The sequence below is a fragment of the Chlorocebus sabaeus genome, chromosome 12, assembly GCF_047675955.1.
Source record: "Chlorocebus sabaeus isolate Y175 chromosome 12, mChlSab1.0.hap1, whole genome shotgun sequence".
In the NCBI taxonomy this organism is placed as follows: domain Eukaryota; kingdom Metazoa; phylum Chordata; class Mammalia; order Primates; family Cercopithecidae; genus Chlorocebus; species Chlorocebus sabaeus.
The window spans coordinates 82,812,820-82,834,935 of record NC_132915.1 but is presented as its reverse complement, the minus strand read 5'-3'; the positions used below and the strand labels follow the sequence as shown (position 1 = coordinate 82,834,935).

The following is a 22,116-nucleotide window of genomic DNA, read 5'->3' as shown; positions in this document are numbered from 1 at the left end:
CATCCCTTCCCCACCCCTAGACTCTTGCACATGTCTTCCTCTGCCAAGGCTGTGCACTCACAAACTATGGGAGGGGGAAAGGCAGAAAAAGAGCCCCAGCACCAAAGGTCAGCAGCTACCAAAAAGCCTCTTCAAGCCCACCAAGTTTTTCAGCTTCAAAGCTTTGTGGAAGAGGGACGCTAGGATGCAGGGCTGGAAGAGGATACCAAAGCAGCAGGAACAGCTCAGCCCCCCATAGAGAACAGCAGGATGGGTGGTTCATATTCCTGTAGGCCAGGGCTGACGACCCAAGACCCAAGTGGAATTCATGTAGAGTAATGGGTGTTCAGTAACAAAGAACAAATGAGAATAAAAATAAAATACCCACATAGTCCTGCGGCTTAGGGCAGCCCTCTAGAAGGGCACTTTCCTGCAGGCAGGAAAATGAGTCTGATTTGGTCCTAGTGATATCACCAGCTCTGGTTAAATGACTGAGTTCAGGTTACCCCTTTCAACATGCTCCTTTTACACATTCATTCTATGGAAACCAGGACCACCTGTGATTTAGATGTCCTGGGGCAATGTTGGTAATACTGAAACCACACATTACCCCCTCATTTTAAGAGATATTTTTACATAGAACTTGGAAAATTCAAAGGAGAGGGAGAAGTCATACATAATCTCATCACGCAGAACAACCAGTGATACATTATTTCTTCCCTTCTGGTCATTTTCCTTGAATGGCTTCTTTGATACTTCCCATTTCTGTTTCTCTGCCTGCACGCTTGTTATTCAGATGGTCTAATCCTCTAATTTTCATATTTTTTTCTCCAATTCTCTTTTGGATTCTTTTCATATGTGACATCCTTAACTTTTTCTTCTAACTCTTCTATTAATTTTTTTATTCCTATCATGGTTTTAATTTCCAAGAGCTCTTTGTTCTCTGAATTTTTAAAAATTATTGTTTTATGGCTGTGATATCTTCTCTTTTGGACAATATTAACAATTTTTTTGGGGGGGGAAATTTTCTTCTCCATCAGTGTTTCATTCAGTAGGCTTTTTCTTCGTTTTTACTTCTGATACTCACATTCAAATCTTCCCTTACATATCTGGTGACCCTTATCTGTCCACCCATCCAAGAGGGAAATTCCATGGAAATGGATTGAAAGCTCTCTGCACAGAGGGCTTGTTGACATTCTCCATAGGAGACTCGGCTGGGTCCTTTCACTGAGGAACCACCCTGGCTCTCCAGCGCCAGCCAATATCCGTATCTGTGGGTCACTTCTCTTGGCCCACCTAGATTTTCTAGAAAAGGCTCTTTTCCTCCTTGCATGGAAGATCTAAGGCTGAGAGCCAAGCAGGAGAAGACTCCCAACATCACTGAACACCCTCAAGTGTGCCTAGAGTCTCTTGGTCCAGAGAGGCCCCCTCCAGAGAACTGACCCGCAGTTCTGCCAAAGTGGAGAAGGAAGTGGCCCCTGTGTGAGCAGAGAGGAGAGGATCGGAAGCTAGGATTCTTTGTTTTTTGTTTTTTGAGACAGAGTCTCGCTCTGTCGCCCAGGCTAGAGTGCAGTGGCCGGATCTCGGCTCACTGCAAGCTCCGCCTCCCGGGTTCACGCCATTCTCCTGCCTCAGCCTCCTGAGTAGCTGGGACTACAGGTGCCCACCACCTCGCCCGGCTAGTTTTTTTTTTTTTTTTTTTTTTTTGTATTTTTTAGTAGAGACGGGGTTTCACCGTGTTAGCCAGGATGGTCTCGATCTCCTGACCTCGTGATCCACCCGTCTCGGCCTCCCAAAGTGCTGGGATTACAGGCTTGAACCACCGCGCCCAGCCGGAAGCTAGGATTCTTAAACAGACTCTAGATTTATTCTTCTCTTCAGCTCTACCTCATCCCAGGGGGGCGTGGTGCTGCCAACTCTTGACCTTTTTGGAGGGTTCCACGGTGTAAACCAGGTGACTTCTCCGTTTTTTCCCCCACAGTCGGTTTCAAAATCAACTTGAGTCATTTAGTACTTACCAAAATTGTACTGCTATTGCCTCTGCCTCCTTGCCTGTTGCTCTTGTCTGTGGGCTTGTGACTTTTTTTCAAAATCCTTTTAGTGTCATTTTGGTGAAGTTTAAATGTGTATTCAGTCTGCCATTACTGGGAATCTAAGAGTTTTCATTTTAATATTTTTCTAATTTTTAAAAAATCCTTTGAAATCATGTATATTTCACATCCTGCTTCTTCACATTATTTTAGCTGCAAGAAATTAGCCACTCTGTATAATCTCTTTTGTTCAGGAAAGGGGACATTTTTTCCCTGACAACTCGATCTTCCAGATCTTCATTTCAGTTTTGGAAAGGCACCGGAAATGGCCAACCTACAGCACCAACTGGTCGCGTTCCCGGAGCTTGACTCATTAGCGCCACCTTGTGGTCCTGTGGGGAAGAGGTGGGGAGGCTGAAGAAACCTGACAATTTAAACCGGCTTTTGAAAAGGACTACCCCGGAATGTTGTCCAAGTTATCTCCAACTGGAAGACAAACTTTGTCTTTAAACCAAAACTTCTGCATCCACATCTCACACTTGTAATCTCGATTACCAACAATGTCCATATTATTAAATCCAACAGATACATTTTGCTGCTTCTTAAAACATTTATCTTGGCTTCATGGAGGCAATCCACTACTTCTTTCCTCCTGCCACACCAACCCTTCCTTCGTGGGCTCCTTTGCTATTTGTTCTTTCCTCTTAAGGTGATAGACCAATAAATATTACCACACCACGGGCGCAGGCCTTGACACTGTATGCACCTCAATCACATCTCCTCATATGATCTCCATCGGTCTCAGAGATTTAAACACCATTCATACACTAATGACTCCCAGATTTCTATTCCCATTCTGGACTAACTCATAACGAACTGCCATGACATCTCCACTTTAATGATTAGGGGGCATTCTGAACTCCACATGCCCAAAACAGTGGACTCCCAACTGCTCCAACCTGTTCCTTCCTGGATCCTCCCCATCCCAATAAACAGTACTGCTATCTACCCAGCTGCTAAAGCCAAAAACCCCAATTCCTTTCTTATTTTGCATCACTACAGCAGCAAGTGCCATTGGCCTGTCATCCAAAATATACCCCAACTCCACCTACGTCTCTACCACTGCAGTCCAGGCTCCACCACCTAGTTTTCTGCCCTTGGCTCCCTGTGACAGCCTTCTCAATGGCCTTCCCAACCACCACTCTCATCCTCTACAATCTATTCTCCATATTGTAGCACTAGTTGTCTTCTAAAAGTAAAAATCACATCCTGTCATCTCCCTGCATAAAACTAAATGGCTTCCCTTCTAGTCCTTAGAATAAAGTCCAGACTCTTGCTAGCCTTTAAGATGGTCTTTAAGATGCTACTGCATTTGGGAGGCCGAGATGGGTGGATCACAAGATCAGGAGTTCGAGACCAGCCTGACCAACATGGTGAAACCTGTGTCTCTACTAAAAATACAAAAAATTAGCCAGGTGTGGTGGCGCATGCCTGTAATCCCAGCTACTCAGGAGGCTAAGGCAGGAGAAATGCTTGAACCAAGAGACAGAGGTTGCAGTGAGCCGAGATCACGCAACTGCACTCCAGCCTGGGCAACAGAGTGAGACTCTGTCTCAAAAAAAAAAAAAAAATGCTACTGCAGGACCAGGCTCCTACCTCTCTTTGACCTCACCACTTACCACTTACTCCTTTGCTCACCGGGCTCCACTCACACCAGCTTTTCTGATCTGCAAAGACTCTGAGCTCATTTCAGCTTTCAGACCTTTGCACTGGCTGCTCCCCTCTACCTAAAATGCTCCATCCTCTGACCCTTGCACAGCTCATTCCCATATGTCATCCAAGTCTCCAGCCATAGCCTTCTTCATCCACTCTTACTTCAGACCCTCATCCCACCCGTCATTCACCAAGACCCCTGAGATAAGCATGCGCATTGACATAAATCTCTTAAAAACAAGATGTACAATGTGCAATCATCGTATATTTGTAAGTGTTGCAAATTTACCAAATTGTCCAATTCGATTACATACTTGCTGACCACCTTCTATGGATAAGGCAGTGTGGGAAATAAGATGGTCCTGCCCAAATCTTCATGAATAAAGCTTCTCCAACACTTGGCCTGGTCATGACAACGCTAATACTCAAAAGGCACTGCCAGAAAAGTGGTGAGGACTTCAAAAGGGTCTCTTTCAGTCCATCACTACCCTAATTTCATTTTACATACACAGAGTTTACAGAATGTGAAATCCTATATAAGGGCTCACCTGTGGATGTCTGCAAGGTATTTAACTCGAGTCTGGGCTTAAGGGTAACTAACCTTTGGTACCCTCCTGTCCTCAACACACATAACCTTGTGACACACGCCTTCAACCGTCTTTCCAGTACAAGCTGCACTCATTGTTCACGGCTTAAACTCACATTGTTCCATTTGTTCTGAGTGCCTTGATAATGACCCTATTTTTCTATGCTCTCTACCTCCAAAGGGAACAGAACATACCTAGCCACAACTGTCCTGAAAGAGATACAACTGGAGGCCAGGCTTGAAAAGCCTGAAGTCACCTAGTTTGCCTCTTGGCAAGTAGTAAACACACAGCTACAAGCTGATTGGTCACTAAGGAGTATAGTCCTGTGGCCATGCAACAGAGAAGGATTTACCCACAAGGGTCTGTTTCTTCGTGTCAATAATCAGCAAATGAAACAGATGATCCTAAATGCCCTTTCGAACTCAGAGAGGAACCCCAACCACAGCCCCACCAGGACAGGACTTTCGATGAGCCCGGGCATTTTCCCATCCAGGGAGGGACCAGCCCTCCACCATTTCAAATTCCTAAGGCACAGACCACTACCTCCAAATGATGAAGACAAACATTTACCATTAGGTTCCCTCAAGGCCATGATGAAGATAGACTGACAGAACCTCACCACACCAATAACTCCTCACCAAAACCAATGCAGGACTTTCTCAGCTCTGAGGACCATTCAGCAGCTGATGAAGAACGGGCCACAGGCCTGATGTGGGGGCTCAGGCCTGTAATCCCAGCACTTTGGGAGGCCGGGGCGGGCAGATCACTTGAGGTCAAGAGTTTGAGACCAGCCTGGCCAACATGGTGAAACCCCATCTCTACTAAAAATACAAAAATTAGCCGGGCGTGGTGGCGTGCACCTGTAATCCCAGCTACTCGGTAGCCTAAGGCAGAAGAATCGCTTGAACCCAGGAGGTGGAGGTTGCAGTGAGCCAAGATCGTGCCACTGCACTCCACAGCCTGGGCGACAGAGCAAGACTCCATCTCCAAAAATAAAAAGAACAGGCCACACCCAGGCTTATGGCAAGTCCTCTGCTCCATGTTTAGTTTCCATACTGCACAGCAAGGTCTGCCCTGCTTATGTTTCAAAAATCAGAAAGCCACTTTGGAAATGGAACTATATGACTCTCTCGGAAAAAGCAAATATACTTAAAAATTCTTAAAGAGCAGCAATGTGAAAAGGTGGGGAGAGCCACTTAAGACACCTATCATTCTCCTGGTGTCTTTAGTACCAGCCACACAGACCCCGACAATTCTAGACACAGTCTTTGTTTTGCCATCCAATCACTCCTGTCAAGGCCAGGGCACTCCACAGAGACGTTTTCCTGGTGAAAAGAGGAGGAGCAGGTGGCCCTGTTTCTTATTAATTGGACTCAGCTCAGCTACTATCAGGGATAGAGCTTGGGTTTCAGAGACTGCCAGTCCACACTTCCTCTTTTCCATGCCCTTCCCCCAGACAAGACTGTGTACAATTAATCTCATTCGCTCAGCCTGATTGACCTGATTTTTCAGGCTCAGTAAACAAGAAACTCAATACATATGCCCCACACGTGGGGGGTAAAGAAAGAGCAAACAAATGTTTATTTGATATCTAACTTAAATTACACAAGCTTATGTCTCCCAGTGTAATAATGTTTTATAGATGCCAGATAAATCCTTGCTATATGACATTTTAAAATTGTGCCTCAAATACAAATATATACTAAGTACTAACATACTTGCCACAGGCAAAAACAGAGTAATCTGTACTATAGTATCCCAGAGCTGTGTATGCACTGGATTTTTCATCTGGCAAGGTTAAGAGAATATTTGATGAAGGGTGTGTATACATAAGAGACAAATCCAGGGACACTCCAGGAATTGTAAAAACTTATTTTTGTTTATAAGAACAGATACCGGACAGGTGCGGTGGCTCACGCCTATAATCCCAGCACTTTGGGAGGCCAAGGCGGACGGATCACGAGGTCAGGAGATCAAGTTCCTCCTGGCCAACATGGGGGAACCCTGTCTCTACTAAAAATACAAAAATTAGCTGGGTGTGGTGGCGGGTGCCTATAATTCTAGCTACTCGGGAGGCTGAGGCACGAGAATCACTTGAACCCAGGAGGAGGTGGTTGCAGTGAGCCAAGATCACACCACTGTACTCCAGCCTGGCGACACAGTGAGACTCTATCTCAAAAAAAAAAAAAAAAAAAAAAAAAAAGAACAGATACCATTAACTTGATAAGTGAAATATTCTGGTTCATTTTAAGGAAGTCAGGATGGCTTTCTATACTTGTTTCGGCCATAGGATCAAAAATTCAATGTGTATATCCCAATTTTTTTTTAACAAAAGTCAATGTGATACACGAGAATGAGCTGCAAATTCACAGCCAGAAGTTTTGGTTTACAGCCTCATTCCAATAATTTCCAACTAGTGGTCTCAGGTTAATGATCTCACATCTGACTTTATCCTATCACTGCCATAATTTCCAACTTATAGATAAAGAAATTCATACCATTTCCCTGGTCACTGAGAGATCCAAATTCAATCCTCCCTTTGAAAGTGTTTTATTAGCAACTTTATAGCACATACATGAGAATGGGATTCACCAGAGGCTCCCTTTTCCACTGTCCACAGTTTAGTACATATCAACCCTTCACACCTGATGGGACAAGATGGAACAAGGAGAATGGGTATGTGGCAGTTTGTTACTATTCTGTCCTTTGGCAAGTACTTAAAGTTTTCCATCACAGTTTATTTTTATAACTAGTTGATTCATTATTTTTTATTCCTCTTCTCAAGCTGTACAATGTTTTCGCAGATCTATGATCTTTCTGGTTTTACATTTTTACAACCCAATGTTGACTGACAGGTTTCTCTCTGGAATTCAGGTCAGTCCCTACTTCGGGTCTTTCCTCATGGGATGCCCTAGACCTGCTCCGAAGACAGATTAATCATCTAGAGGTCTCCTTTGGGAAGTAGGAGGGTGCTATTTAGAAGTGGGCTTGTTCAACACTGAGCCACGTATCTTTTTCTATTGGTCATAAAGACTGAGCCCTTCACTAATCAGTGCCACCATTGTTGGAGTCTCTTGAAGTGATGTTCTCCAACCAGTCTATGTGCAGACTGGGGAAGTTTCCGGTGTGGGCACTGGCACATTTCCTCCTGCACTACGCTCCCGATTCTGCAAACAGAATTTGAGGCCAAAGATTTTTTTTTGTCCTCATAGTTCCTCTTCTCGTTCACCACTGCTAGACCAAAGCCATTCTCACTCTTGTTCCTTTTATATATCATCTGCCCCTCCCTATATTTTAAAAAGCTTTCAAATTCTTATCACTTTTGTTCTAAAATTCCACAATAACATGCTTTGGGTCGGTGATCTTTTCAATCCTTTTGCTGGGCAATTATCATGTCCTTTTAATCAGACGATTTATGTCTTTGGGTTTGGGGGATTTTCTTGTATTATTTCTTTTACAATTTCCTTCCCTCAGTCTTCCCTGTTCTCTCAGGAACTCTTATCAGTCAGATGCTGAACCTTTGGGATTAATCCCCTATGTCTCTTTCCTTTCACATTTTCAGTACTTTTGCATTTCTGTTCTACTTTCCAACTACTTTTGTTTTGTCTTACTTTAAGATTTCTTCAACTTCACCTTCCAACTTTATTATTCAGTTTTATTTCAGCAATCATATTTTAACTTCCAAGAGCTCTAATTATCTATTACTGTTCCATGGCATCCTTGTTCTTGTTTCACAAACATTATATCTTCTTGAACTCTCAGAGAAACTAGTAAGAATTTCTTCCCAAACTGTTTGTTTAATTCACGTACTTGGTTCACCACGTGTTCCATTTATATGTCCATGATGTCAGTCCACATGTCTGATCCTGCCCACCCAGGAAGAAGGAAACTTATATCACATGCAAACAGGCAATAATCCATTACTTTCTGATAATTCCTATTACAAAGAAAGTATCCAAATACACAAGAAGCAAGCCAGCTTACCTTCATGGAGTCAGAGTATAAAATATATTCCCTGAGCACAGGTAGGAAATCTTCTGTCATGTCATCTGTCAGCTCTTCTAAGGCTGTAGAGCAGTTCCCAATGCAAGCTGATACACCCTCCAGGGGTTCAGCCAGCTCACCCTCCAAGGCGCTCCATGTGGAGTATACAGGCCCGTATTCTCTCAGCTCCACAAGATACTCTGAACGGGGAAGAGAAACCAATTAAAATCTGGCTGGGTAGCAGTCGCTGCTATTACTAACTCAGTAATCACCACAGCCAAGAGCTCTCTACATGAACATGTGTTTCTTTGGCCATTCACTCACCTGATCCCACTCTTCTTTAAACACAACACTGTTTCTAACACAACTGCTTAAAACTCTGACAGCTCATGTTACATCAATCCATTCCATCCCATGGATGGGAATGCCATGCCGCTGGATAATGGGCCTTATGGGGAAAAGCAGTAGCAGCCACATCCACCAAACATCTTCAAAAATAACCACTCGCCGGCCAGGCCTGGTGGCTCACGCCTGTAATCCCAGCACTTTGGGAGGCTGATGTGGGTGGATCACAAGGTCAGGAGATCAAGACCATCCTGCTAACACGGTGAAACCCTATCTCTACTAAAAATACAAAAAAAATTAGCAGACATGGCGGCACACACCTGTAATCCCAACTACTCTGGAGGCTGAAGCAGGAGAATTGCTTGAACCCAGGAGGCAGAGGTTGCAGTGAACCAAGATCGCTCTACTGCACTCCAGCCCGGGCAACACAGTGAGACTCCATCAAAAAAAAAAAAAAAAAACAACGAACAAAAGAAAATAACCACTCACCTACCCATACTGTGAAGCAATTTTTTTTTTTTTTTTTTTTTTTTTTTTTAGATGGAGTCTTGCTCTGTCGCCCAGGCTGGAGTGCAGTGGCACGATCTTGGCTCACTGCAAGCTCCACCTCCCGGGTTCACGCCATTCTCCTACCTCGGCCTCCCGAGTAGCTGGGACTACAGGCACCTGCCACCATGCCCGGCTAATTTTTTGTATTTTTGTTTAGTAGAGACGGGGTTTCACCACGTTAGCCAGAATGGTCTCGATCTCCTGACCTCGTGATTAGCCTGCCTCGGCCTCCCAAAGTGCTGGGATTACAGGCGGGAGCCACCGCATCAGCCGTAAAGCAGTATTTTAACAGGCAATGGAGGCAGAGTTTCATATAGGTTTAGGGAGATGTTTTTAAAGGTTAAAAAAAATCAGTCACAATGGATAAACAATGGCATTTTAGGAAACGTTTTGATACAAGAGATGTGGTCTTACACTGGCAGACTCACTCTCTCACTCGGTGGTCACCTCAGCCCCTTGGATCCCATCAGAATTTACTCCGCACGATCCCTAGGTGTGGATGGTATCCAAAGCTATCTCCAAAACCTATGGGCCCCACATGGTATCATCAGTGGATCAAGTAGGGGGAACAAGTACAAGAAATGAGGAAAAAAAAATGTTGATTTATTTTGTCCCCCATAAAGAAAACCTGGCCCAACACTTGTCACCAGGAGTCTTGCCATTTCATCATGGCTTAGCAACCAGTGAATGGCAACTGCTGGGGAATCCTTCTCAGTGTGCCTCCCATGCCAGTGCGATCATTTACACTGTTCATGTCTGTCCACCCCACACGTATGTAAGGAGACAAAAGATCCCAACAATCTGGGACGCGGCAAAGCAGGTGGCCCTGAGAGGGGTGGAAAGGAAGTGGAGGCAAAAACTAGGAAGGATCAATACAGGCCCCGGCAACTCCCCCATGCAGGAGGAGTGGGTTTAAAATGAACCAGGATGGAGTGGGTGAGTCAATCACAAGTCTGAAGATTCATCAGGGTCGTAACTTTGGCAAACATAGGTCTCCATGCTGTCCTTTTGAATCATCTTTCTGCCAGAAAATGTATCTAAGTTTGTTTAAATTACTGTTCCCTATGGATGAAGGGCAGTTGAGTCTATGTCTCCACTTTTAAAGCTAAAGTTAAGAGAGCATAAAAGAGGAAACACCTGGCGAATTAGCAGTGCTGGCCATGGGAAAAGCAAACACAAGGCTGACACAGTAGGACAAAGGATGGGGTGCAAAGTGACATTCCAGTCACACCTAACTCCTCCCCTCCTTGTATTTCTTTGATAAGCAAAAGATGGTCTAGTTCTGTCACTCTAGCGTTTTGCAGTTTGATTCTCTGTAGTACACATGAATGGCATTTCTGCCAGTGTGGTTGCAGGGCATAATCAAGACCTCAACAGACAGCTCACCTATTTCTTCTTTGATGATCCGCTGGGCTATTCGATCAATGGTTCCCAGTTTGAGTGCAAACGTATCTAAGTAGTCACCTATGGCGGCAAACTCAAGCGGCCGAGTCCTCAGCTTGTAGCCGCCAGTGACGTGCTTGACTGACTCGCCCATTCTGGTCAGCAGTGCTATCCCTTGCTTCTTGTAGGCGTTCAGGTCCTGAGGATGATATGTGAATAAGCTCAAAGCACTCACTCACTCACCTGGGCAGGACTAAATAAAACAGCTTCTAAAAGAGCTTCAGTTTGGAAATGGAGGACTCGGGAAACAAGGAGTTGAGTTAGAGGCCCTAATCACATTCACACGTGGACCCTGGACGGGACATCATAACCACCAGATTCAGGCTCCTATGGGTTGACACCTAGATCCCTTTCAGCAGAGCTGAACTCCAATCCTTAAATTCACTCACGGGAGCACACTGCCCTTTAAACACAACACTGTTTCTAACATAATGTTTTAAAAGTATCTGTTTATCCCATACAAAGTACCCTATGTTGTCTTTAGGAGCAAAACTGAAGAGCAGAGGTTCTGAGATCCATCACTCATTTATTTATACCCCAACTAAAGCCATATAAGGGGAGTAAAGGGTGGAAAGCAGGAAACAGTGACAGAAAAACATTGCTAGAAAACTCAGGCCTAGGATGGATGCTGTAAACAGCAAAACATTTTAACCCTGGATTTCTTGAAGGCGAAACTGGAAATATGCTGAGTTTCATAACCTATTGTATCTAAATATAGGCACGGTGGCTTATGCCTGTAATCCCAGTACTTTGGGAGGCTAAGATGGGCAGATCACTTGAGGTCAGGAGTCCAAGGCCAGCCTGGCCAACATGGTGAAACCTCGTCTCTACTAAAAATACAAAAAAAAAAAAAAAAATTAGCTGGGCGTGGTGGCGTGCACCTGTAGTCCCAATTACTCAGGAGGCTGAGGCATGAGAATCACTTGAACCTGGAAGGCAGAGGTTGCAGTGAGTTGAGATCATGCCATTGCACTCCAGCCTGGGCAACCAAGCAAGACTCTGCCTCAAAAAAGGAAAAAAAAAACAACAAAAAGCACATTAGCCTGCCTGATAAAACAAGCTTCCTCCTATCATCAAACCCTAAGAGGAATCTATACCATCTTCAGGTTGTCCTGTGTCACCTACTGAAAGGGTAGCTTCCAAAATGGTTTTACAGAAGGTACAGGTGTCTGTTCCTCATATCCACCCTCAATACAAACAGAATGTTAATTCCCAGACTTAGAAGGGCATGACTAGAGGGAGATAGAGGAACCCAGAACAAGGACACAGCTTTCTGGTGACGTGGCCTGATGCAGAGGATAGAGCAGAGGACGCGGAATTCACAGCTAACATGGCCCGACAGTCCCTTCATATTTGATGTACAATTTCAGGCTGAGGTCTCTATAGTATCTGAGTGTAGGCTCCTTTTGAATTCACTTCCTTCTTCGTTTCCTTCTTCAGGCCTTCATTTTTGCTCTTGCCCCACCCTTTCCTATTGAGGTTTCAGTGTGTGTGTGTGTGTATATATATATATATATATAGGTTTTTGTCCACAGTTCCTGGCTTATAACCTCCACAGCCCTTGTTCCAGTCTTTTCACTCTAATGTTGGGTGTGTTAAGCCTCAGGAAACAGAATCTCTCTGACCTTCTCCTGCCCTCCTTTCACCTGCCCCAAGGCAGCAGTCGACTCTTCCCCAGGCTTTCTGACTATGGGTCATAAGGCCCTCATTCCAGACAGGGTCCCTCCCCGCACCCTGGAGGATGGAATGCTGCTGTCACGAAGCTTCCACAAAAACCCAAGAGAGTTGGGTTCAGAGAACTTCTGAAGAGCTGAATGTGTGGAGTTTCCTGAAGGGTGGTACACCCAGGGAGGGCATGGAAGCTCCACGTCCCTTCCCCCACGCCTCGCCCAATGCAACTCTTCATCTGTATCCTTTGTGATATCCTTTATAGTAAGCTGGTAAATGTGTTTCTCTGAGTTCTGTGAACTGCTCCAGCAAATTAATGGAACCCGAAGAAGGGGTCACAGGAAGCCCAACTTGAAGCTGGCTGGTCAGAAGTTTGGAGGCTTGAACTTAATATCTGATATCTGGAAGCTCTCAGTCTTGGGGACTGAGTCCCCAACCTGTGGGATCTGATGCTATGTCCAGGTAAATAATGTGTGAATTAAACTGGTGGACATCCAGCTGGCAACTGCTGCCTGGTGTTTGGGGAAAATCTGCTCCCACCTCCAGTCTGCAATTTGGTGACAGAAGTCTTCTTCTGTGACCTTCCCCAAACCAAGGGGCTTGCCCTACCAATGATCCCCTCTCCTGTCTGTATCCTCAACTTCTAATCCCTCAGCATGTAAAATACACCCAAGGCTGACCCATCTTTTTTTTTTTTTTTTCTTCTTTAGACAGAGTCTCAGCTCACTGCAAGCTCCGCCTCCCAGGTTTACGCCATTCTCCTGCCTCAGCCTCCCAAGTAGCTGGGACTGCAGGTGCCCGCCACCTCGTCTGGCTAGTTTTTTGTATGTTTTACTACAGACGGGGTTTCACTGTGTTAGCCAGGATGGTCTCGATCTCCTGACCTCGTGATCTGTCCGTCTTGGCCTCCCAAAGTGCTAGGATTACAGGCGTGAGCCACCACGCCCGGTCAACCCATCTTAAAAACAGCAGCAATTTTCTCTAGTTTCTCTCCACCTCTCTCCTTCCCTTCAGAGTCAGGCTGCCTGAGAGAGTGTTCACTATATAACTGACTGTATGACAAACTGTCCACCTCCTCTCCTGCCTGTGAACATGTGCATGATCGTGTGAATGGTTTACAGCTTTGTGGCGCTACCAACAATGCTGCTGTGAACACTCATGCAGATGCACCCTCTTTAGAAAACGCAAGTCTCTTTAGGGAATAAACCAAGACAAGGATGGCCAAGTAGGTCTAGAGATTCCATTCTGTCCTCCCACATTCTAGACAAGAAACATCCTCAAAGGCTCCAGGCCTTCACAAGACTATAACTGAAGCCTCAGAGTCCTTGGAATTACCTCTGCAGACAGCATTTTTATGAGTGGGACTAGAGTCAAATGGGCTCACTGGACTGCACAGGCTCTGCTTCGAGTAGAGCTGTGAAAGGGTGTCCCAGTTAACCAAGTTAATTTACATGTTGAATAAAGTTATTTAGTAGTATCTATCTGATTGCTGTACCCACTCTGCCAAAGATGAAAATATTGACTTGTATATAGTTGCTATTGAGCGTCCTCATTTCTCCCAGCATTACTGGCTGCTGCTGCTGCTGCTTTTTAATATATAGAAATGGGGTCTCACCATGTTGCCCAGGCTGGATGTGAACTCCTGGGCTCAGGTGATCTACCTGCCTTGGCCTCCCAAAGTGCTGGGTGTTACAGGCATGAGTCATTACACACAGCCTTATTGGCTTCTTCTTAAGGACACTTCTAATTTGTTGATAAGCTCATGTCATCACAAGGAAAAGGAAGAGCGTCTCTGCATTCCCTAAGGCAGAACATGTAAGTGGCTCATCTAAGAACAAGATCAAGTTATTCAAGGTATGTTAAAGGAAAAAATGAGGCAGCTGGAAGAGGGGGAATAGGGTGCTGACATTTAATGGGCATAGAGTTTCCGATCTGCAGGATGCAAACGTTCTGAAGATGAGCTGCATAACTAATTTAAATATACTTAACACTACTGAACTGTACACTTAGAAATCGTTAGGATGGTAAATGTTATGTGTATTTTATCACAATTTTTAAAAATTTTAAAGAAAAGATAAGGCTGTTTAGCACATTTTGTTCAGCAAGTGGTACTGAACTAGGGCTAGAATTTGTTCTGTTTAAAGCCACCTTTCCTGTATTCACTCACACGGAGTTGGATTTTGATCGAGGCAGTAAAGGACCTTATAATTTTTAACTCATTTTCATACTGCTTGGCCCACAGATAGATAAATATCCTTCTCTCTCTCTCTCTGTCTGTCTCACACACACACCCTCTCTTTCCTACTTATTCTTCACGCATATTCCTAACAACCAGGGGTCAAGCTTTTCCCTCCCTCTTCTTTTTTGTTCAGTAAACATGACTGTACTTGAGGGCTTTCTGGAAAATGGACCTTGGGGGAGAGAGTGAGTTCTGCTTTTGGAGAACAGGATGTATTCTACTTTGAGTATGAGTTGAAGGAATTATACCTAAGGATTAGTTCACTAGGAAATACTTATTTTTAAGAAGTGTACCAGTCCAACCTGTAGGCAGGGAAAGCCTCTGGGAAAAAGAGACGCTGAATTGGAATGTTGTCAATAAGGCTAAGGCTCAATGCCAACTGAGGTTATACAACAAAACTAAAGGACTTTGTCATGTGGCTTCCATTGAGGGAAGAATGGCACACTTTCTGAAGTCTTTAATATCAACTAATGTTATCTATAACTATTTCTCAATTTTGCAGATTTGAAAAATAGAAAGTATCTGGACCACAATACCCTTGCCAACATGGAACATGTTACATATGGCCTGAACATGGGAACATGATACCTGAAACCAAACAGATGGGACTGGAGGGAAGCTAGCAGGAGGGTCTGAGCACGTGACCCCATTTCTGCAGACAGCGAGAGTGCAGCACCTCGGGTTTTCTGGCCGGTTCTGCCAACAGGGAAGTGCAGAGAAAGGCTAGTGGACAACCAACTTGAGTTTGAATACACAGAATCTGGCAGCTGTGTAGGACCCAAATGCTTTATCTGGCAAATGTCCACCTGAAAGGAACATGGCTGCAGATAAGTAACAATCAGGCAGTCTGATACACAGGGATGGTGTGGCCTCAGCAGCCACAAAGACCCAACTTGAGATCCTAGTGACACTACCGGAACAACGACAAGTTCCCGGAACTTGAGTTTCCTTGTCTGCAAAATGCAGCTGCAAGTAATCACTCAAAGTGCCCTTATGAAGAACACCCTCACCAAACACTCAAATGTTCCTTCTCTTCCGTGCCCATTGTTGGTCAGACTGGCCTCACCCAGTCATACTGCCAAGTGTTTAAAGAAACACTTAGCTCTGCTTTTGGCAGAGCAAATATTCTAACTTCCTCTGCTGCTGTAAGTGGGTGGGGTCCTCGATGGGGGTGGGGATAGATTTCCTAAATATTAACATAGAATCCATCTATACGGATTTGCTAATGCAAAAAAAGCATGCTAATGCACATAGGTACCCAAAAAAAGACCAATTTTATGACAACCCTGTTATAGTGAACCATTCGCTCATGAAGGTGGCTTCTGAAAGATCAAAACAGCTTTTTTTTTTTTTTCTTAAAGAGACAGGGTCTCACTCTGTCACCCAGGCTGCAGTGCAGTGGTATGATCATAGCTCACTGAAGCCTCAAACTCCTGGGCTCAAGCTATTCTCCTGCCTCAGCCTCCCGGGTAGCTGGGACTACAGGCGCACAACATCACACTCGGCTATTTGTTAAGTTTTTGCAGAGACCGAGTCTTGCTCAGAACAGCTTTTAGGAAAGAGGCCCAAGAATGGTAATATGGGAGAAGAGTATGTAAACTTCTGCCCTTACCTTAGCAGTAAGGAAAACATTAAAGTGTTCATTGAAAGAGAGCACAGGATGATCCGTAATTCTTTTTAGAAATTTATCCAAAGCTTTTCTTCTGGTCTCCACAAACTCTTCTGAAAAACGATCCACAACACCTTTTACCACAAACTTCTCGGGAAGAGGCTACAAAGACATGAAGAAAAAAATCAGAGTCATGGATGAGATGGTGCCAGGAAAAACAACCAGGCTGGCACACAGTTCTATTACCCTCTGTCCAAGAAAAGCATTTCTTAATCAGGCAGATCTTCATGTAGTCATTAACATAAAGATTTCTGAAAAATATACATGGAGTAAATATCCTGTCAATTTCATAATGCAAGGAATAAAACACTAAATATAGTCTCTGAAATACATAAAAGTAGATATTTATTGAGTAAATTCAACAGTAATTTTTACATTGCTTGATGTAAACGTGATATAATGGAAAAGTTAAGGCAAGAAGAAAAGAAAAGAGGAGAGGGGAAGAGAGGGCAGGGGAGGGGAGGGGAGGAGAGAGGAGAGGAGGGAAGGAAGGAAGGAAGGAAGGAAGGCAGGCAGGCAGGCATCAACCACGTAAAAATTTATTTAAATATTTTAAGCTTCTGCTCCCAGTACTTCATCCCCCATTCATATTTGGTGAATGAATAAATTACGTAAATTCATGTATCTAAAAAAAATACCTTTTATAAGCCAATTTTTTGGTTTAGGTTTATACTAAAAAATTCTTTAAAATGTAATTTCCTTTATTCCCCTTACTCAAATACATTTCTTTATTATACTGACTTAGAGCCAATACTGTCGGCAATTTACAACTACCTGCCTACCAAGGGATCTCTGAGCTTTTAATCTGTTTCCATAGCAGTTTGATCAACTGCTTGATTAAAAAGCCTTCTTTATTATTCCTACCACAGAGAAAAGAAGTATCTGCCATGCACCTGTTTTAAAATATTTGAGCTATGAAATATTTTAAAAATTGTACACTTTAAAAATAGGTAACTAAATCTAATAGATATTTCTCTAAAGAAGATATCCAATGGCCAAGAAGCACATGAAAAGATGCTTAACATTAGTAGTCATCAGGGAAATGGAAGCCAAAATCATCATGAGATGCCATTTCATACATTTCATACCTACTAGGATAGCCATAATCTTAAAAAAAAACAAAAAACAAAAAACAAGCGTTGGTGAGGATGTGGAGAAATCAGAACCTTTATACATTGCTGATGGGAAAGTAAAACATGCAGCCACTGTGGAAAACAGTTTCGTGGTTCCTCAATAAGTTAAATATAGAATTACCATTTAACTCAGCAATTCCACTCACACATTTATGCCCAAAAGAACTGAAAGCAAGGTGGGCGTTGTAATCCCAGCACTCTGGGAGGCCGAGGCGGGTGGATTGCCTCAGCTCAGGAGTTCGACACCAGCCTGGGCAACATGGTGAAACCCCATCTCTACCAAAAATATTAAATATAAAAACAATTAGCTGGGCATGGTGGCTTGCAGCTATAGTCCCAACTATTCAGGAGGCTGAGGTGGGAAGACAGCTTAGGCTCACAAGATGGGGAGGCTGCAGTGAACAGAGACTGCATCACTGCACTCCAGCTTGGGTTACAGAGTGAGACCTCATCTCAAACAAACAAACAAACAAACAAACATTTTTAAAATCTTTAAAAAAAGAATTGAAAGCAGATGCGCACACCAAAGTTTGTACGCAAATAGTCATAACAGCCCTGTTTACAATGGCTAAAAGGTAGAAGCAATCCAAATGTCCATCAGCATGTGAATGGGCAAACAAAATGTGGCATATCTGTGCAATGGACTATTATTTGGTCATTAAAAAAAAGTACTAAAACATGCTGCATCGTGGAAAAACCCCAAAAACATTATGGTAAATGAAAGAAGCCAGATACAAAAGTCCATATATACGATTCCATTCACATGAAATGTCCAGAATAGGCAAACCCATAGAAAGCAGATGAGTGGTTGCCAGGGGCTGGAGAGATCGGAGGAAATGAGATGTGACTGCTTCATGGGTACACGGTTTCCTTCCAAGGTGATTCTGAAACTTTCAGAAGGTGGTGATAGTTGCACAACATTGTGAATGCACTTGATGCCACTGAATTGTAGATTATAAAACGGTGCTAGTTTTTCAGTGCAATAAAAGAGCATATTATATATATATCAAAGTCATAAAGCATAAGAATAATACCAGTACTTATTAACTTACTAATCTACCACCCAACTTGACAGACACAACAGTGTCATTGACAAAGCTCCCTGTCAGCGGATCCCTGATCAGATCTCCACTTATTCCTGCCCCCACGAGGGAACCACAATCCTCAACTTTTTGGTCATTGCTCCCCTCTAAGTTTCAGTTTTAAAACAATGTGCTGTTCATTGAACTTGTTTTTTAAGTTTATAAAAATAAAACTCCAGTTAATGTGTCACTTAATGACAGAGATACACTCTGAGAAATACATTGTCAGGCGATTTCAATCATTGTGTGAACATCATAGAGTGCACCTACACAAACCTAGATGATGCGGCTACTACACACCTAGGCTATACGGTATAGGCTATTGCTCCTAGCATGTTACTGTACTGACTACTGCAGGCAATTGTAACACAATGGCAAGTACTTGGGTATCTAAACATATTTAAATGTAGAAAACATATTTAAACGTACAGTAAAAATACAGTATTATAATCTTATGGGACCACCATCTATATGCCATCCACCGACTGAAATGTCATTATGCAGTACACAACTGTATACTTCGCTTTTGTCATTCAGTATTATCTTTCTGCGACTTATCCATATTGATGCATATTTAGCTACAGGAAAATAATTTTACTATTCCATAGTCATGCACTATATAACTGACTGTATGACAGACTGTCCACCTCCTCTCCTGCCTGTGAACATGTGCATGATCGTGTGAATGGTTTACAGCTTTGTGGTGCTACTAACAATGCTGCTGTGAACACTCATGCAGATGCACCCTCTTTAGAAAACGCAAGTCTCTTTAGGGACTAAACCAAGACAAGGATGGCCAAGTAGGTCTATCAAGACAATCACATGCTTTTTCCTTTAATACGGTAAGTGGTAAATTAATATATTTTCTAATGTTAAACCAACCTAGCAGTTCAAGTTCAAAGTAGGACATTAAACACAAGCATTTAACTCCACAACCTCCTCAAACCCCCATAATATGGCAATAAAGAGGATTTTTTAAAATTACAAACCCTGAAGGACAAAAACAAACCAGAAATAAGACACAGCAACAAGGATTAGTGGACTTAGCCAACCCCAAAACGCAGAACACTAGGCTACTCGGAGTAGGCCTAGTAAACCTAGATTTAGAACACAAAACCTTGAAAAGATTTAGGAATTGGTAATACCAACACCCCACCCCCTGGAAAAGAAGTATTTGGAGTATGAGGGAATTCAGTGCCCTCAACTTGAAAGAGCTTTTAGAAAGTATGTTTTAGTTGTCAAGAGTAAAGATTCTGATGCCATGCTTCCTGGGTTTATCTTTCAACTTTGCCACCTACTAGCTGTTTGCCTTCGGTCAAGTTCTATACATCTCTTGGTACCTCAAGAAGTTGGTGCTAGGTAAAAACTAATAGCATCAACTTCATAGGGTTGTCATGAGGATTAAATTAGCTAATATGTGCAAAGTGCTTTGAATGATTCCTACCACAGTGTAAACACACACAAGTTTGGGTGTCTTTGTTGTAAGACTGGCAGCAGCTTCAGGGGACTACTAATCTTCAGGGACATCCAGTGTTCATTTAACCCTTGACATGGTGGGAATATTCAGAGAAGATGCTACGAATACTGGGGGATTCTTTACAACAGAGCAGGAGTTCCAAAGGACACAGTGGAAAGGTTTGTAAATGAAAGAAGAGAGGGGAATCGAATCAGGAATAAAATTACAGAGCCACACAAGGATAACATGTCCACGTGTGACACCCAGCAGAGCTTACACTTGAGTAGAATATTTGAAATGCAGTGCTGGATCAGACGAACAGGGCCACTCAGCCCCATGCTGGCCCAGTCCAAAGCACTGAGAAGTTATCTTAATGGGATATGGCTGTCCTTTAGGATAATTCCTTTATTCTGGTCAGTTCTTCTCTCTCCCGTTCCTTTAGGCAGCCATTCTCATAATCCAGCTTTTCACGCTAAGCAGATTACTGTCCTTCTGAAGTGAGAACCAGGTGTAAGAGCATCAGATGGAAATTTCCTATTTTGCTTCCTCCGCAGAAGCCCATCCATTGGGCATCACCCTCACCTCCATTCCTTAGTCCCTGTGGACAACAACCCCTCCTCCCCTAAAGCTAAGCATTCCATCTGTGTCCTTGACCCATCTGTTCATTAGGGTGCACCTGTCATTTATCTCTTCTCTGTATCTTCAACATCTCCTGTCCATCCAGCTCTATTCCCAGAATCTATAAAAATATGGTTGGTTTTTCTTCCTAAAAAATATGAATCCAATCACCCCTTGACCTTGTATCTTCTCCCTTCTCCTTTCTGGCTCATTCTATCTTTTTGAAAGGAGTCACTTATCTTGACTTCACACTATCCCATTGATTTCTCAACCCCCAGCCTTCCCCCAACCCTCAAAACAAAACCGGCTGTGATATTGCCTTCAGTGCTGGGTTTCTCTACCCTATCCCTACCCAGTTCAGAAATGGCCCTTTTAAAATTGAGTGCCAGTGACTTTCTAATTACCAAATCCGTGGATATTTTCCTGTTGTCACTTCATGAGCCCTGTTATGATACTCTCATTTGCTTCTGCTGAATAGGACTTGAGAGGATGGCCTGAGGCACAAGTAAGTGGTTAGGAGTGCCTCATTTAACATAAAGATGACATTCTACAATAGGGGTCCATTCTTCAGACTGAGCACATTGAAGTTACGATTCATCAGTTGGGGGAACTTGCTATTTAAAGGAACCCTAGAGTGAATCCTCCTGCAAGCAGAATTTCCTCCTGTCATAAGCGTTATCATTTCCAAATGTATCTAGCTGCAGAAATTTCCTATTTCAAGATTCCTTAATGCGACACACCTACTCTCAGGCTCACCTCTATTACTGTCTGGGTTGTTTACATATAGGAATCTGGGTTGCTGGTGAAATCAAGTCCATCTATAGTCTGTAAATCACATCATGTAAATGAAAAGAGCTCAACACAGTTCCAAGCACACAGCAGATGTCTAACAAATGCGAAGTATTTTTATTAATTTGTAAGCACTGAGAACAAAAAGCAAAAAGGGGAGAGGACTTACAGGTAGAAAGTCTATATATCGTTTAAGCCAAAATGTCTTTAAAAATCGATTGTGGGAAGCAGGCACAGTGGCTCATGTCTATAATCCTAGCACTTTGGGAGGTCAAGCTGAGAGGATTGCTTGAGGCTAGGAGCTCCAGACCAGCTTAGGCAACACAGCAAGACCCCATCTCTACAAAAAATAAAAAATTAGCTGGGCACGGTGGTGCACACGTGAATTCCCAGCTACTGTGGAGACTGAGGTGGGAGGATTGCTTGAGCCCAGGAGTTGGAGGTTGCAGTAAGCTATGGTAATGTCACTGCACTCCAGCCTGGGTGACAGAGTGAGATCCTGTCTTAAAAAAGAAGTCATTTGGGATCTACTTCTTCATGCCCACTAGAATTTTTAAAGTAAAATAGCAAGTGTTGGCAAACATGTGGAGAAATTGGGCCCTCATACATTTCTAGTGGGAATATAAAATTATAAGCCACTGTGGAAAAGAGTTTGAACAATTCCTCAAAAAATTAAACACAGAATTATTATATGCTCCAGCAATTCCATTTCTTGTTGTATAGCCAAGGTAACTGAAAATAAGCACTCAAACAAAATCTTACACAACCACCAGCGTTGACAACAGCCTTTTTCATTAGAGCCGGGCTGGGAAAAGGAGGGAATTGAGAGTGA

At 43.3% G+C, this 22,116-nt stretch overlaps 1 protein-coding gene across 1 annotated transcript in view; it reads right to left on the bottom strand.

Moving 5' to 3' along the window:
• Positions 1 to 22,116, bottom strand: part of SNX30 (sorting nexin family member 30) — a 124,937-nt gene that overhangs the window by 29,566 nt on the left and 73,255 nt on the right. The window contains 3 exon segments of the mRNA XM_007968393.3: positions 8,294 to 8,493; positions 10,574 to 10,769; positions 16,150 to 16,308. Coding sequence (XP_007966584.1) covers positions 8,294 to 8,493; positions 10,574 to 10,769; positions 16,150 to 16,308 — 555 coding nt within the window.